The sequence below is a fragment of the Sylvia atricapilla genome, chromosome 9 (assembly GCF_009819655.1).
Source record: "Sylvia atricapilla isolate bSylAtr1 chromosome 9, bSylAtr1.pri, whole genome shotgun sequence".
Lineage (NCBI taxonomy): Eukaryota > Metazoa > Chordata > Aves > Passeriformes > Sylviidae > Sylvia > Sylvia atricapilla.
In genome coordinates, this window is record NC_089148.1 from 16,251,826 (window position 1) to 16,267,030 (window position 15,205).

Consider the following 15,205-nt stretch of genomic DNA (forward strand, 5'->3'; position numbering starts at 1 on the left):
TTTGACTATTTCAGATCATATGCTATGAAAGCATAGACTACAGAGTCCAACAGAAGTTTGTTTTTCTGTGCTTATTTCCTTTATTTTTATATTTTTTTTTGGTCAGTGTTGTTCTGTTTCTTTCCAAAATCACTTGCAATCACATTTTCCATAACCATCATGAAAGAACATGTGACCTTCCACCCTCTCCCAGTGTTTCACTTGTGAGCCTCCCCTTGCTGATCCCATTGTAAGTGTGTGTGGGGAGGGGAGACTTCCCCCTTTCCAGAAGGGGTAATCAATGGTAATAGGAGAGCAGTTATGTGGTTTATTTCCATCTTTTGAAAGGTTCTCAGACACCCATTAACCCTGATAGATAAGGATGTGGGGAACAAAAGGACAAGTGATTCTCTATTCCCCCCTTGATGCTTTGTGGCCCATTAGATGAGAAACTGATGTAGAAAGATACATCAGAAACATTAGCAGAGGATCACAGATAAAACAGAAAATGCATGCCTAATATGAATAGGTCTCGGGGCAATGTGTTTTCGGTGGATTTAGACAGCCTGATCCATTGCTGAGAGGTGCTGCACAGTCTCAGAGATAGTTTCTAACACACTCTAATGACAGAGACATAAATGTTAGAGACAACACAGCTGAACTTGCCTGACCTTCAGTAAGAAGATTCTAACTACTGGGTTCCAGAGTCTGTCTTCAGCCATCCTCTCTACAGTCAGGTTCTTCTCCGTGGCAGTATAGGTTTAAAGTTCTAAATTTCAAAACCTACAACGAAGGGAGATTTGTTGACAGAAAACTTAATTGGTTGATTTTAATGACAAAAGGAGCAACATTGTACCATAGGGATTGTTACTCCAGTAATTTTTCATATGAGCTCAATAAATTTCTCTGTATTTGACATTACCAAAAGCCATAGCTGCATTTCAAAACTGTGAAAAACTGGATGTGGATCTTGTTTTATGAGAAGCTAGCCTTAAATAGCCTTGAAAACAGGCCAATTTATGAGGTTTGTTATAATCTGAGGGAGAGAAATAGACTTTTTTTCCTCTGGAGCTGCTGAGAGTGTCATTGAATTACTGTAGTACTTGATGTGAATTATTGGCACATTAAGTTAGTTTTGTGTCACGATGTTAAGTTAGTTTTATGAATTGGGCCTTTGTTATTTAGGAGACCAGCACTGGAAGCACTGGGGGAGTCATTAGTCAGGCCCATCCATATTTTATTGCTACTGTTAGGAAGTCAGCATTCCAACCCATCATAAAGGGCAGTGGTTTCCATGCTTACAGAACTAATTCTTCATCACAACTCATTAGATCTAGACCTGATTATCAGTCCCAGTTCTAAAGAGGTCACCAAAAAGCCAGTGGCAATCAGCTGTGCTGATAAGATTAGATCAGTTGGACAGTGTAGAAGTATTTATAAAGAGATAATAAAAATACATATTAAGATGAGAGCCCTTCACCATACATGCAGTATATTTCTTGTGGGATAGCCATATGAAAATAGTTGTCTTGGCAGTTGAGACCGGCCAAACAAGGTGTTTTATAGCAGCTGAGATGGGAGTTTCTGGTTTTGTTTTAACTGGAGAAGGCAGATATTTGGTTCAGAATGGCTCATCACTCCCCTTTTCTCTTTGCTACTGGTAAGTACCCCCACTTCTAAACACTTCTGAAAGACGTGTAACCTCTGTGGGAGAACTGCGCTTTCTGAGGCCTCAGCACATGCCTGCCTCTGCCTCAACTCTACAGAAGGCTGGCCAGGCTGGGTACGCAGTGCTGGAGCTCCGGTGCGGGATGGGCTGGTGGGATGTGCCAGCACTTCTGACAGGATGCAACAGGGACCAAACTGCGCAGGATCCGCGGGAGCCACCACCAGTGAAAAGCAAACTCTGGAGAGAGAGAGCCTGCAGTCCCTGCTGGATCTCTGCAAGGAGCAGCTGCTGACTCCCACACAAGGCTCAGCACCGCGGGACCTAGATGTACATGGACTTTAGTCAGCTGTGCAGGAGCTGGCTGCAAGACATCATCAAATCTGAGCAGAATTTCTTGGCCTATTAAAAAATGTATTTATTTGAATATGGAACTCCTGTAATTCTCCTGCAGAACAAAGATGGCAGAAAGTATTATAGGCAGGGGGGGTCCCCTTCAACGACTACAATTGTCTGGCTTTCTAGTCAGCAACTTGGAGATGAAAATGCAGCAGTTCAGAAAAAGATCCTTTCACAAGTTGTCGTGGGTCCATTTAATCTTGTGCAAACTTCATGTCATGCATGCATGAAAGACTAAGCATGGAGAAGCAGAGTAGAATCTTGCTTTGTGTAAAGACCAAAGCTCTCAGCAGGAATTTTGAGGAAAGGAATAATCAGCAGAAGCATCTGCGTGGAGTACACAGTACAGCTGCTTCTGTCACTGCTCTGAGTGCAAGAGACAGCTCTCCTTCCTCAGGTGACACAGCATGGGATGGACATGAAACTCACTGCTCAGAACAGCTCAGTTCTGCCTCACGTTTTCCAGGGAACACAGACAACTATTACTGGCTGCAAGTGCCATTCCTCTCTGCTGAAATGCAGCTCTCTTATCTTCAGCACAGCAAAGTAGATTGGTCTTGTTTTTGTGAAATACAGTCATGAAAAATAGCTTGGTCAGAAAACTGAGTCTTTGGGGTGTTCAAGAAAAAAAAAATGCTTCAGTGAAAGTTGAGTTCTTACACCACAAAAGCAGTGCCCTTATAAAAGATAGGGGCAAAAGACGCATAAAACTAGAACCAGTTCACCAAGTTTCCAAATACATATGCACTGGAACACATTGATTTGCGAAGTTACTGTGGAGTGGCCAAAACCCAGAGTGCTGTGCAGCCCTTCAGAAGGACCTGGACAGGCTGGAGTGATGGGCAAAGAGCCCTTGGCAACTGTTCTGTACCAAAGGTGTAATTTAAAACTTGAGTGATTAGAATTTAAGCTCCCTCGCTTGATTCCCTTCACTTTGCTACAGACAATCAAGCCGGCAGAACCGTCTTACAGAAATCTGTGGAAACAAAATGAATAATCTGGTTTATTGGAGCTGCTCCTCTACATTAGAATGCTTCTACCATGAAGCAGAACAACTTTCATTTTATATTAGACCATTGTTTGTGTTTGGATTCTGAGATAATTCTTTGTAACTTAATCAAAACTGTTTTTTTCCTGCTTCACAGGTTGATGCAGAAGGAACACAGGAGGATGTTTTCCTGGAAATCTGCAAGACAATTGACTCTTTTCTGAAAAAGGAAGAGGCAGCATTTTCTTTTTCACCAGAAATGCAGTAATGGAGTGTAAGGTGTGTACACAGCCTTGCCCACGTGCACCCCACAGCCATGATTTGCTGGTCAAAGCAGTGCTGCTTCCTTGAGAGGTGTCTGGAATGTGTGCATGTGGCGTGTTAATCTAGATGAAATCTTTGTTCCGACAGTACACTCAAAAGAAAGAGGTCTGTTTGCTAACCTCACTCTAAGAACTGCATTTTATTTTCCTGGGTGTTAAAAGCAGCAAGGTGAGCAGCAGCTCTGGATTTGTATTTCATGGTCACACTCATTCCATGGGAAAAGGGACAATGCCTGGCCAGAGCTCTCCACCCACCCCAGTCACTGTCCAGCAGACTGACATTAAGGTTATTGCATACAAGTTTCCCATTGATTATTATTTTCTTTTAATTAGCAGTATTAATTATTGTGGTGTCACTTAGCTTGTTCTTGGGCTTTAGTGACTAAAACCTATTCTCTGAAACGTGCAGCTCTAAGAGAGCTGGAATTAGTCAAGCTACAAGTTAAAATAAACTTTTCACACATCCCCAGAACACTGTTGCAAAGAGAAAAATTCATTGAAGATACAGTTGAATGTTGTAGAAGTCTGTCAATCCATTATTGGGGAACAGACCATTTTTGAGACAGTCTTGTCTTCTGCTGGGAATTGTTATGACTTTATAACTGAGAATGATGATTGTATTGTATAGTTACATGTGCAATCCAGTAATGATCCATATTAACAGCAGTTGTGCTATAGCTATTGAAGTCCTTATGTAAAGTTGGTTATGAGCCAGAACATCTCATGTCATCTTTAAATTACACTTCAAAAGTATTTAAAATATAAAGTTCAGATCATCATCTGTTGTCTCGTACTGGCGTTGCCAAACCTTGGGAGGGTGTGGTGGGGTGGGAAACCAAAAAACAGGAAAATGTCAGGGATTATTTGACTCACGTTGCTTGCACCTTTAGTAAGCCATTTACCTGTAACCTGCAAAAGTCTGTAAAAGTGCTATCGTATTTCTGTTAGGTTAACTAAAATATTGTGGAGTTTCTTTGGTAATACTGACAGCTAAATAAAAGCTTGTTTGACATTCCTGTAAAGTACTTGCATCCTCTTACTGGAACTACTGGATGAATTCACAGTGAAAGTGGGTTGCATGATTGCTTGTACTGTCAAAGGTGTACTTTATGCAGCAGATTTGCATTTTTAAAGTTACCTTTCTTGTAATGAAGACAAAATACAAATAAACATGTACAACAATGAGGAGTAATGATTTCTGTTACAGTATATGTGGGTTTAATCCTTTTCAAAGCACAGTACATGACTTGAAAATATAGCTCAAATCAGCATGCTTACAGAGTATGTCCTTTTTTCAATCAGGGCAGATTCTTCTGCTTCCTTTTCTTCCTTAGCACTTGCCCTGTAGATGCTAATTCAATTATTTTTTAGGGTCTGTTTTATGTATGAACTTAAATCCTTCATATCCTGGATGTTCCTTCTTCCCTTGGTCCTCCTACAGCCTACATTTTACCTCTGGTGCTTCTCCAGCTCCAGCCAGTGACAGCAGCAGCAGCACCTGCAGTACCACACCAGCTCCAGAGGGCAGCTCTGGCCACACCAGCTGCTGCTGCTGGAGACGCTCCTTCTAAAAAGTAGAATTCTCTGCAGGTACCATCAAGTTGCAAATTCATCTGGGTAGGCTTTCTGGAGTATTTTTTTATGATATTTAATTAGAGTAGAAGTTATAAAATGTGGAGTCTCATACTTGTGCAGGATGGGAACAAAGGCAACAATCAGCTGCTCTTCTGTTGTAATTTTTAAATCGAATTACAAGAATTATTTTACCGTACACTTTCAGATTAATTTTTCTTTCTGCTGCTTCTTTTTCTGTGGAAAAAAACCAAAAAAATCCCATGCTTGATTTGGTGTATGTGCATTAGACACCTATTTGCATACGTTCATAATGTATGCAGGAGAAATAGCTCTATATGCATGCATAGGGAAACATTAATATTTATACATATTCAATAAAATAGGACTTATCCAAGACACTTCTTTCTTCGGTGATTCAGACTTGAAATGATCCTTTGGCTTCCAACCTTGTTCCAAGGATACCAAGATCTTTTGTTCTTTCCAAGTTATCCTAAATTGATGACTGAGTGTTTTCTCTAATTTACTTTTCTTATTTTATTCCCATCATTTTTTTTCAGGCTATAAACAGAAAATGAATGTTACCACAGATCCTCTTCCTGATGATACACCTTCACCAACTCTAGTTTCCTATAAAGACCACGAATGTTGTGGAAAGCATGTTTTTATGGTCTTAGAAAGCCTCTCAGAGCAGTATCTTTTCCAATTAAAATTCTAATATATCATGTGAGTTTTGTGTTGTGTTTTTTTTTAAGGTTTATTAAATTTATCTAAGTATATCAGATATGTGAGATATGTTTACATATGATACTTGCTCAGTGTTTTAGTAACTGTATTGTATTACTTTCTATATAGATTAAATAATTTTTTCTGAATCAAAAAATAGCTACACCTGAAGTTGCTGCAAAAATACTGACCAATTTATAATTAAAGTTACTAGGTGCAGCCAGCCAATTATCCTTCTTATTGCCATATTTTAAAGTCAAATTTGTTTGTTTTCTAGCTAATTGCTCTGAGTATTCTAGTTTCAAAGCAACTGGAAGTCTATCACAGATATAAAATAATCAAGTGGTTCTGAATCACAAGCTATACATTTCAATAAAAAATATATTAAGTAAAATATGTCACAATAATTACAAAGCTTCTCAAACAATGCTATACACTGTACCAAGGCTACCAAAATCTGGCTTTTCTGTGCTGTGCCCAAGCAGTCTGTGAGTGAGGAAGGAGAGGACTGGAATGCTAATCCTGCAGGGCGGGGCCGTGCGGAGTGGCCCAGCCCGGACGCGGGGTGGCGGAGGCGGCGCTGGGCACGTCCGGGGCAGGATCCAAACGTCCTGGAAACGCTTTTCCATCTTGATTAAAGAGTCAGAACTACACAGAAAGGAAGTCACAGCAAGCATTCTATATATAAACAGACTGTATCCACATAGTTTATTTCTCACAGTTCTCCTGACAATTGAACATTATTTAAGAACATACTGTATACACAGATAAGAAGAAACATACAAAATGTTTTAAATGATGCACAACAAAATCCAGCAGTATAAAAGAATGCATGTGAACCCTTGCTCACTGCTCAGGCTAAATTTAATCACTGTTTAAATAGTAATAAAAATACAATCTTTCATGGATCTTGTGCAGACTACAAAAGAGGAAAAATTATTACCATATATATGATTTATATTAGGCAGTTTTCTTTGATGAGTTGCACTAACAACTCCAAATACAGAGGCAGAAGGCTGTGTATTTTATTTTAAAGGAGTAAATGTTGAGTATTAGAGACTTTACACAGTTACTAGCACTGGCACTTTTCACCATATTTTGTACACATCACATGATCATCTTATATAACATTACATTTAAAAAATATATCTGAGTGACAATTTTATAACATTCACACACCATGAGCTGGTTAAGGAAGCAATGCCACGGTTGCCCCCTGTAGTGCTTCACTGTTGGTAAATAGAGTTCGTTGTGGTTTTAAAAAAAATTAAAAAAATTGAAGGTCAACATGATTAAGCAGCTCCGATTTAATAAAGGCCTGTAGCCAACCATCGCCGAGACAGTGAGTATTTTTAGAGTACAGCCTAGAAGCAAACACTGTCATTGGTTAAAACCTTGCCTAAAGAAGTCAGTTACTGTGCTGAAAACTATTTCACAACAAAACTGCAAGCTACTAAACTGTTTTTATATAAATACTTCATCTCCTCTGGATCTTATTATAACCAAGTTCTTCAAAGCCTTTGGAATTTACTCTATCTTTAATGTGTGCTCTCATTTCTGGCTCACCCTTTTGTATGTGTTTCTTTTGTTTAGATTCACCACCTAAAAGTGACTAATGTGGTGAAAGAAAAGTCTCCCAGTGAAACCTTCTGCACACTAGGAATGTTCAGCTGCTGTTCAGTGATCTAGAACCATGACAGCTCAAAGCTGTAGTTTGACAAGTACACCCAGGAAGCTGTCATGCTGTGAGTGACATTTCAGGGAAAGCAGAGTCTTTCCAAAATGTGCACAGAATTAACAATGGTGCCATTGTTATTTTTCAAAGAGGATAGTAAACCCAAGATGGTAGATCTGCTTCCCATGTCATCTATTTGCTGGAAAGTAGTTTGGGTCAAGATAATTGTAACTGGTGCCCTGCGACATGCAGTAGTCTCTGTCTAAAAATGTCTCTGCTCTGTAAATAGGTTCTAACTGGTGATCTTCCTTATGAATCTCTGTTTCATGCAGACTGCAAGGGAAAGAAAAAAGATAACAGTTTAAAAGTCAAATATTTTCCTTTTCTTTAACTTTCAGAAACAGTGATCATATGAACAGATTCATACTAAATTGGATAGCAGTTCATTCATAAAGTCTAATTCCCCCTTCTATTTAACTGTACCAAACCTATCTGTCCGCTTCATTAAAAAACGTAAAATTATACACCCAGAATCTGCTCACAAAATGTATCCCCCACAAAGAGATGCTAAATTATCTTTCACTTTACTCAACACAGGATATGTGTCCTGTGCTGGAGCAAAGATTTCCACCCTACATAGCAATTATGCAGAAGAGAGATTCAATCTAATGAGAAATCACAAGTAGAAGCACAGGCTGCTCACCAGTCTGAACAGGAATCACAGAAATCCAAGGACATCTCTTGAGGGCAGTCTTGGCAATGCCACCGAACACCCTGGATAGGTTCAATCCCGCAGTTATCACACTGTGGAGCAGATGGAAGAGCACTGAGAAAGCAGCACCTGGAGGCACTTCCATTGCTAACAGTGCCCAGCAGTTCACCACATGGGAATCTCTGTGTGCCCCTGCGCTACTGCCAGCCCCCACAGCTGAATTCTGCTCACCACAGACCACAATGTATTCATGGATAAAGGAGTCCTCATTCTCTAGGAGAGGCCTCCAGAGCCCTGAGGATCCATCAAGCTTTGCCTCCCACTCCCCAAATGCTCCACCTTGGTCCTATCCTGCTGAAGAAAAGCAGCCCAGCCCTGCCCACAGACACTGCGTATCCTCAGGTGGCTCCAAGAACTGCTGTGACACAGCACAAGGATGTGATGTTTCACACATGGAATGCCAGCCTTGCCATGGCAGAAGGAAGCAGTGAGACCAGCCCAACAGAGCTTGTTGGGGGCCTGTGGATCAGGGCACAACAGGGCACACTGATGCACTTTCCAACTCAGGAAATGTAGTAACACATCATGGGTGGGCTGGAATTAAAAGCCAAATGGCTGGGAAGGAAGCGGAGTAACATGTTCAGAGAAGGAAAATGGAGATCTGGAACTAAAACTGAACAAGACGACCAGAACTAATCCCAAGTGCAAGAGTGTGGCATGAAGAGAAAAAACCTAAAAATAAAACCATGAAAGACTAGATGAAAAATTCACAGTGCCATAGAAGAGGGGCAGAAATGAAAAAAAAATTGATTTAAACAAACAAACAAACAAACAAACAACCCAACAACCAAGAAAATGTGACTTGCAGGCAAGGAGAGCTTTTCAAGAATCTGAGCTATGAAGAGTGCTGTAGAAACAGGACTGAAAAGGAAAATGAAATGTGGGAGACAATCCTATGCTCCCACAGCTCATCCTCTCTCCATCTATCAGATCCTGAAGTTCTGTCTCAGCATCTGTGAAACCTACTGGCACAGCAGCTACTCCTGCCACCACTAAGGCACTCAGGGTTACAAACACCTCATACACAGATCTACTACAGCCACATCCCTTCTGTCCACAGATGGCTTTCTGAGTGTGAGGGCTGATCATGAGGAGGGATCAAGAGCTGTTCTTCGAAAATACCAAGTTCAGAATAATGCTAGAATTGAAAAATTTGCTCCAGTCATTTGAATTTGAGAACCAAGACAGTGGAAAGCCTTGACCTTAATTTTTGTATTCCAGCTCCCCTCTGTCCTGTGAAACAGAAATACTACTGTGCCTTTCATTTTGTAATGAAGAAAAGAAGTATTTGCAAATTGCTCTGATATTATAGCAGTGAAAGCCATAAAAAGCCCACAAGGGATTCAATAATTCAATATTCAAAGCACAGGTTGAATAATGTGTAGTAAATGAGGCCAAAGGCTGTGCAGAACCAAAGCTGTTCTCAATGGCTGCTGATTAGGTGAGGTCTGTCCAGCCCACAGACAAAATTTCCTGAGGGAAAACAGCCCATAATCTCCTGATTTCACAGCTTACTATAATGCATAATACAATCAAACGCAAATGCAAAGAAACTTTTAAACTTCAAATGCTTGACACTGTGTAATGTTGATTTACTTCTCAGAATAGTTTAATGCAGAAAAAGCAGTTTGTTAGAAGTCTGGTTTGCTTGATTTAAGTTTCAAATTGTGGGGTGAAGAAAATGCTAATTTGAAAAGTCCCCAGAAATTAAATACCAAACATACCATGCCAACTAAAACCAACAAAAATAAGAAGTGCCTTGGTGGTCTAATATTTTAAATCTGTCACTATCAGCTGATGAGACTGTCTTAATTTTACAGTCAATTTGAATTAAACCTTGAACTATCCTTGCATTTTTATGTAAATGGGTATTAGAAAATAAATTTATCTCCATAACACTAAGAAAAATCCCTTTTCCAACAGTTACAGCAACCAGTTAGACACAAAATCCCTTGCAAACCAGAAAATGAGATTTCGAGAATACCCTTTCTTTTATGGATAACGTATCAGTTTAACTTAATGTTTATTTTCTTAATTTTACATAAACATTGTTTTATGTCCTTGCTCCAGCTTCTGTCAGTTATCACTTGATGAGATTGTGAAGCTGCTACAAAACAAAATTATTAATCTATTACTCTTATCCAAATTCTCTGTCCCTTCTTTGGCCTCAGGTGGAGGAAAAATTACTCCAATTACTTCTGATTATTTCATAATCAGAAAATTATCATTAATGAATCACTGTCAAAACAGAATGTAATGTCAAATGGAATTCTGTCATGATTTAACAAGGCTTTAATACAAGCTGTGTTTTCATAATGTGGTGAGAAAAAGACAGAATGTTTATTAATGTCCATACAACATCAGCATTCAGTGAAAGCTGAGCTACCAGAAAGAGTGAATTATGTGGGCTGTTTTTCTTAAAGAAAATGAGAGAAAACAGACTCAGTGAACAAAAGCTAAGGAATCAAACCTGCTGTATTAAATAAAATCTCTTCAGTAAATTCAAACCACATTCTCTTAGAATGTAGAAAACTTCTACATTCCACTGAGCAACAGAAGAACATCTCTTGCACTCACCTTAAATCCCACATGTTGCACAAACCCACTTTCTGCATGCATTTGCTGGAGTTTCTGTTTCTTCAATTTTTTAAACTCTAACAGTTCTTTGTATTCAGGTAACTCTCGATATGTTACTGGAATACTTTCTTCATCCTGTTCAAGGTAAAAAAACCACAGAAAAATATTCTTATTGTAAGAATACAATAACTAGTAAGACATGTATTTGTTCCATAATCACTATGTATGATTAATAGTGTTTAAGAAAATGATAGCAATATATTCTAACATACTGGAAAAATATTTTTTTAAACCTTAACACCCATACCCAGTATTAACTTCTCACCTTTATTGGTAAGAATAAAATGCACTGAGAAGCAGCATGCCATGACTGAAAGAGTAGAACTTTGAGAGTTATCCAATTCCCTTTATCCCTTTACTGTCTCTTAACAGCTGATAGAAACAGACTGCTGTTCTTTCATAAATTATGAAGCAGTTTGTCTCCCTACAGGCCAGTGCAGACATCTTTGCCAGAGAAGTACTACAAATACAGGTTCTCTTTTTCAAAGACCTGAGAGTTCTGGTTTTTTCTCACACAGTTTCCTTCAACAAAGGCTGAGGCTTTGTTATGAAAGGACAGAAGCTCTAATTCTAGTTCAGATGCTCATTTCAAGGTGATTTTATTGTAGAAGCTGTAGTTGGTAGACGTCACCTGTTTTCAAAGATGACAGGTCTTTACTGATGTAGAGCAGTTTTCAAATCCTACACTGACAGGAACCTTCAGGTAGAGAAAACAACTAAAACTACAAGATAGTGATTAAAATTCTTCTCATGTAGCCTGAATGTGTAATTTCTATTTCTTTTTATGAATCTGTGAAGATTGAAGATTCTGTATTATTTAGTATGTTTATTAAAGCAAGTGAGGGAAAGAGGTTTTACTACATTCTGAAAAACCTTATCAATAATTTAATTGCAATTATGAACCTATATAAAGGACTAGACTGCAAACTATCAGAAAATTCATGGTTAAATGACACAATTCAGTTGTATAGTGATAAGCTATATTCTCTTTAATATGAAACAGGGATTCACCTTCTGTGCAAATCTCCAAAGTTTTTCTGAGAAAACCTGCCCATCACAAAATAACTATCTACTGAATAAAGTAGGCTTTAATAGCTCCCTGGGTGGATAATTCATTCTGGAATAGTCAATAGCAGTGTTCTAGAATAATTAGACTACTGATAAAATTAAGAAATTGTAACTGAAAAGTAAATTAACTATGTTAGGAATCATGGGTCTTCACTTGAAAATAACTTGTTTATACCAAAATACAATTTTCAGGAATAGTTATAACCGGCAATAATCAGGCAAAATTTTTTTGTATTTACACAGGAAAAGCATGTGGTAATTCCACTGTGAAATCAAAGAAAACCTGACTTTCCTGCTGCACTGCTTTTCTTCTGCTAAATGACACAAAGTATTTTTCTCCAAGACAGTGACTGTTACTGTGAGCTCTGACTTTTAACACTAGAACAGAATCCTGTACATTGATCTTGAATGTAGTTTACAATCCCTTTTCACTTCCAAACTGCTATTATTTTGTACTGATTATGGGGATCTTTTTGATAACTGAGCTCCCCTGTGTCTTTCTACCTTATTGAAACTCTATCTATCTGGAAATGTTACTTTAGTGAAGAAAGAAAAGGTTATGTCAAATCAAAAAAAAAAGTCTCTGTGTGCGTGGCACATGACCACTATTATCACTGCAAAAATGTGGAACTGCAGTTTCTGTCTTTATAAAAATAAATCCCAGTTGGTTTATGGTACCCACATTAAGTATGAGTTAGGGCACCATGGCAAAACAAAAATGCTTCCAAAAACTGTTCAGAACAATTAGAAAATATGTATTTAAAAACAATACAGAACAAAAGCATGGTAACTCAAAACCAACTGCATTGCATCTCTTCTAATATGCATTTTGCTTTTCAGGCCTTTTAAGATTCGTACTGGAATATGAAAAGTTATCAGAAATGTCTGTGAATGTGCTGAAAGACCATCACAGAAAGAATACAGAACATGAGTAAAGATGGGGTTTATGACTGGGAAATAGATAAGTACATGTAATAATTAAGGAAGACTATGCAGTGCAGGTAAAAAAAGTCAGTAAAGAAAATGAATGGACTTAGAGTGGGTGGCCTCCATGCTCATGTTATGCAACAAGGTTTTCACACACAACATGTCACTAGGCTCACAAAAAAAAAAAATAAAAATTAAACCACAGTGATTCACACCAGCTGTGAAACTTGCCCAGCTCCCAAGCAGGAGGATATAGTCCCTCTACAATTCTGTATGGAAATGGGAACAACATATGTCCAAATTCTTATTGCATTATTGCATATGATAAAATAGGAAAGTAGCACACTCCATGATGTAGCAATTCACTGGGTTAGGAGGTCTACTATAATTTGCCTCTAAGAATACATAAATATGCTTGTTGATTGACAATTCACTCAGTTCACACTTTGAAGCAGATTTTACAAAATTCTAATTAATTCAGCCAGTAGATGATAAAAAAAATTAATGATGCCAAGAGCATTTGAATTTTACCAGGGCTCTACATAACCTTTGAGAAACACATCTTTAACCAGAATCCCAACTATATCATCTACATGATTTTCAAACCTCTCTCATGCCAGATCAGTTAGTAAAAATACGCAACTAAAACTTCTTCGAGGTATTTCAGGACAAAACTATTTATGACTTACAGACTTCCTTCCTGATTTGGTCTAAATTCTTTGCTATTGGAGGCTGTTATATTAATGCTGCATTTATAGTTCAAAAAGGCTCATAAATCTTATTACAGTTTAATACTTACTTGATGGCATCTAATGGTGAAGATGCCTAATCCTCTAAACACTAAACAAAGTCAAAGTGACAGCAAGCAAGACATTCTCTGACTAATTTAAATGACATACCGATACTTCCTCTTCTGCTGCAGTATCCATATGGCTGTGAAAACTGCATCTGTCATCATCTTCATCCATATAAACTGGAGGTTCATGAGATGTCATGAAAGTTGAAGGTTTGAAAAGATGTTTATTTAAAGGATGTTGCCGTCTACTTGATGACTACAGTGAAAAAATGGTATATTTTTAAAAACATTCCTTGGCTATTATTTAAATAATCCTCATTGATAAAACCTTGCCTAGAGTTTGTTCTTTTGCACTAATTAATCTATGATGATTCCAAATACTTATATTTATATCTCTGTATCATGGCCTCCCACTGCTGGAGCTCTTCTCCCCCATAACAGGTGGAATCCAATGAACAGTGCAATACTTTGGTAAAAGGAAGAGCCCCTACCATAAACCCCCAACCATCTAATCAAGTGAGGCTGACAGCAGGAGTAAAACAGAAAGTAAGGCTGCTACAGTTTTGAAGACTGAGGACCAGAGAGCAAAAATAGAAAAAAACTTCCAGCGGTATATGAGACAAAGCAAGGAAGTAATTTCACACAGGTCTAAGAGCCAAAAGGTTCACACTTGACACTTATCAACTTCTTATATTTGTGCTCTAGGAGAAAAACTAGTCTAGACCTATTGTCCTGGTACAGGAAAGATAAAGCAATTCACTGCAATAAAAAGAGGATTCTAAGAGTTAGAAAGAACTGCTCTCTAAAAGCTTTCATTGCCACTGCATGGAAAAGGAATCTAAAAAACATTAGATGGAATAAATTACTCCATTACTGCACATCTAGAAAGTTTCAGCTTTAATGCTGTCTGAAGGTGTATGTTTTAAAAGAGGTTACTTAAAGGCACTCAGCCCCCATCACTTATTCCCCGGTGGGAGAATGTTAAATATCAAAAAGAAGAATTTGAGGTGGATGAAACTGACTCAGCCCCTTACTTAGCTACATTCCAGACCAGCATTTTGATATTTAATGTCAAAGCTTACATTCCTTGACTTAAAAAACCCCTACAGTGTGAATGAAAAATGTAAGCATGAAAAGTGTTTTCTCTAACAATCAGAAATGAGAGGATTGTTTTACACAGTATCTAGCTGCTGATACAGCTAAAGCAAAAGGAATACTTGCAATAGTTAGTACTTTCTCCTTTTCTAGCAAGAGCTTTTATCCCAAAAGGTTCCTGTATCAGTTACAAACCTGTAATATTATAGTACAACCCTTTATCTCTAAAGATGGATTCAATCTCTAAAGAGGGATGAAGCCTAATTTTACAGTTGTGCACAGTTTAAAAAGGGAAGGCATAGATGACACAAATGATTTAGATGGAATGCATCTATGCAGACAGAAGTACCAGGAGGAATTGAGATTAGCTTTGTTTGGTCTTAATGGAAGAGATGACGCTTGTAGAAATAACTGGAAGGTGGTACCTCTGGATGTGCAGAGCTACTACAGTGCAAAAGACTAATGTACTATACCTATTGTGTTGAATTTTTCCACTTTCTGCCTTATAATCACCAGCTACCTGTGTTTTGGTGCTTTTATGGTTTCCCTCGATATTTCAAACCTCTCTAAAATAGGTCCATG

At 38.2% G+C, this 15,205-nt stretch overlaps 2 protein-coding genes across 3 annotated transcripts in view; one reads left to right on the top strand and one right to left on the bottom strand.

Annotated features, from left to right (window-relative positions):
• Nucleotides 1-3,506, top strand: part of AK5 (adenylate kinase 5) — an 82,539-nt gene extending 79,033 nt beyond the window's left edge. The window contains exon 14 of the mRNA XM_066325079.1: nucleotides 3,190-3,506. Within this exon, the coding sequence (XP_066181176.1) occupies nucleotides 3,190-3,300 (111 nt within the window). The 3' untranslated portion in view covers nucleotides 3,301-3,506. The remainder of the gene's footprint in view (nucleotides 1-3,189) is intronic.
• Nucleotides 3,507-6,016: 2,510 nt separating this feature from the next.
• Nucleotides 6,017-15,205, bottom strand: part of ZZZ3 (zinc finger ZZ-type containing 3) — a 56,595-nt gene continuing 47,406 nt past the window's right edge. For both annotated transcript variants that reach the window (XM_066325078.1, XM_066325077.1), the window contains exons 10-13: nucleotides 13,632-13,784; nucleotides 10,678-10,812; nucleotides 8,032-8,132; nucleotides 6,017-7,661 (exon numbers count right to left, since the gene is read on the bottom strand). In XM_066325078.1, coding sequence (XP_066181175.1) covers nucleotides 7,517-7,661; nucleotides 8,032-8,132; nucleotides 10,678-10,812; nucleotides 13,632-13,784 — 534 coding nt within the window. In that variant the 3' untranslated portion in view covers nucleotides 6,017-7,516. The remainder of the gene's footprint in view (nucleotides 7,662-8,031; nucleotides 8,133-10,677; nucleotides 10,813-13,631; nucleotides 13,785-15,205) is intronic.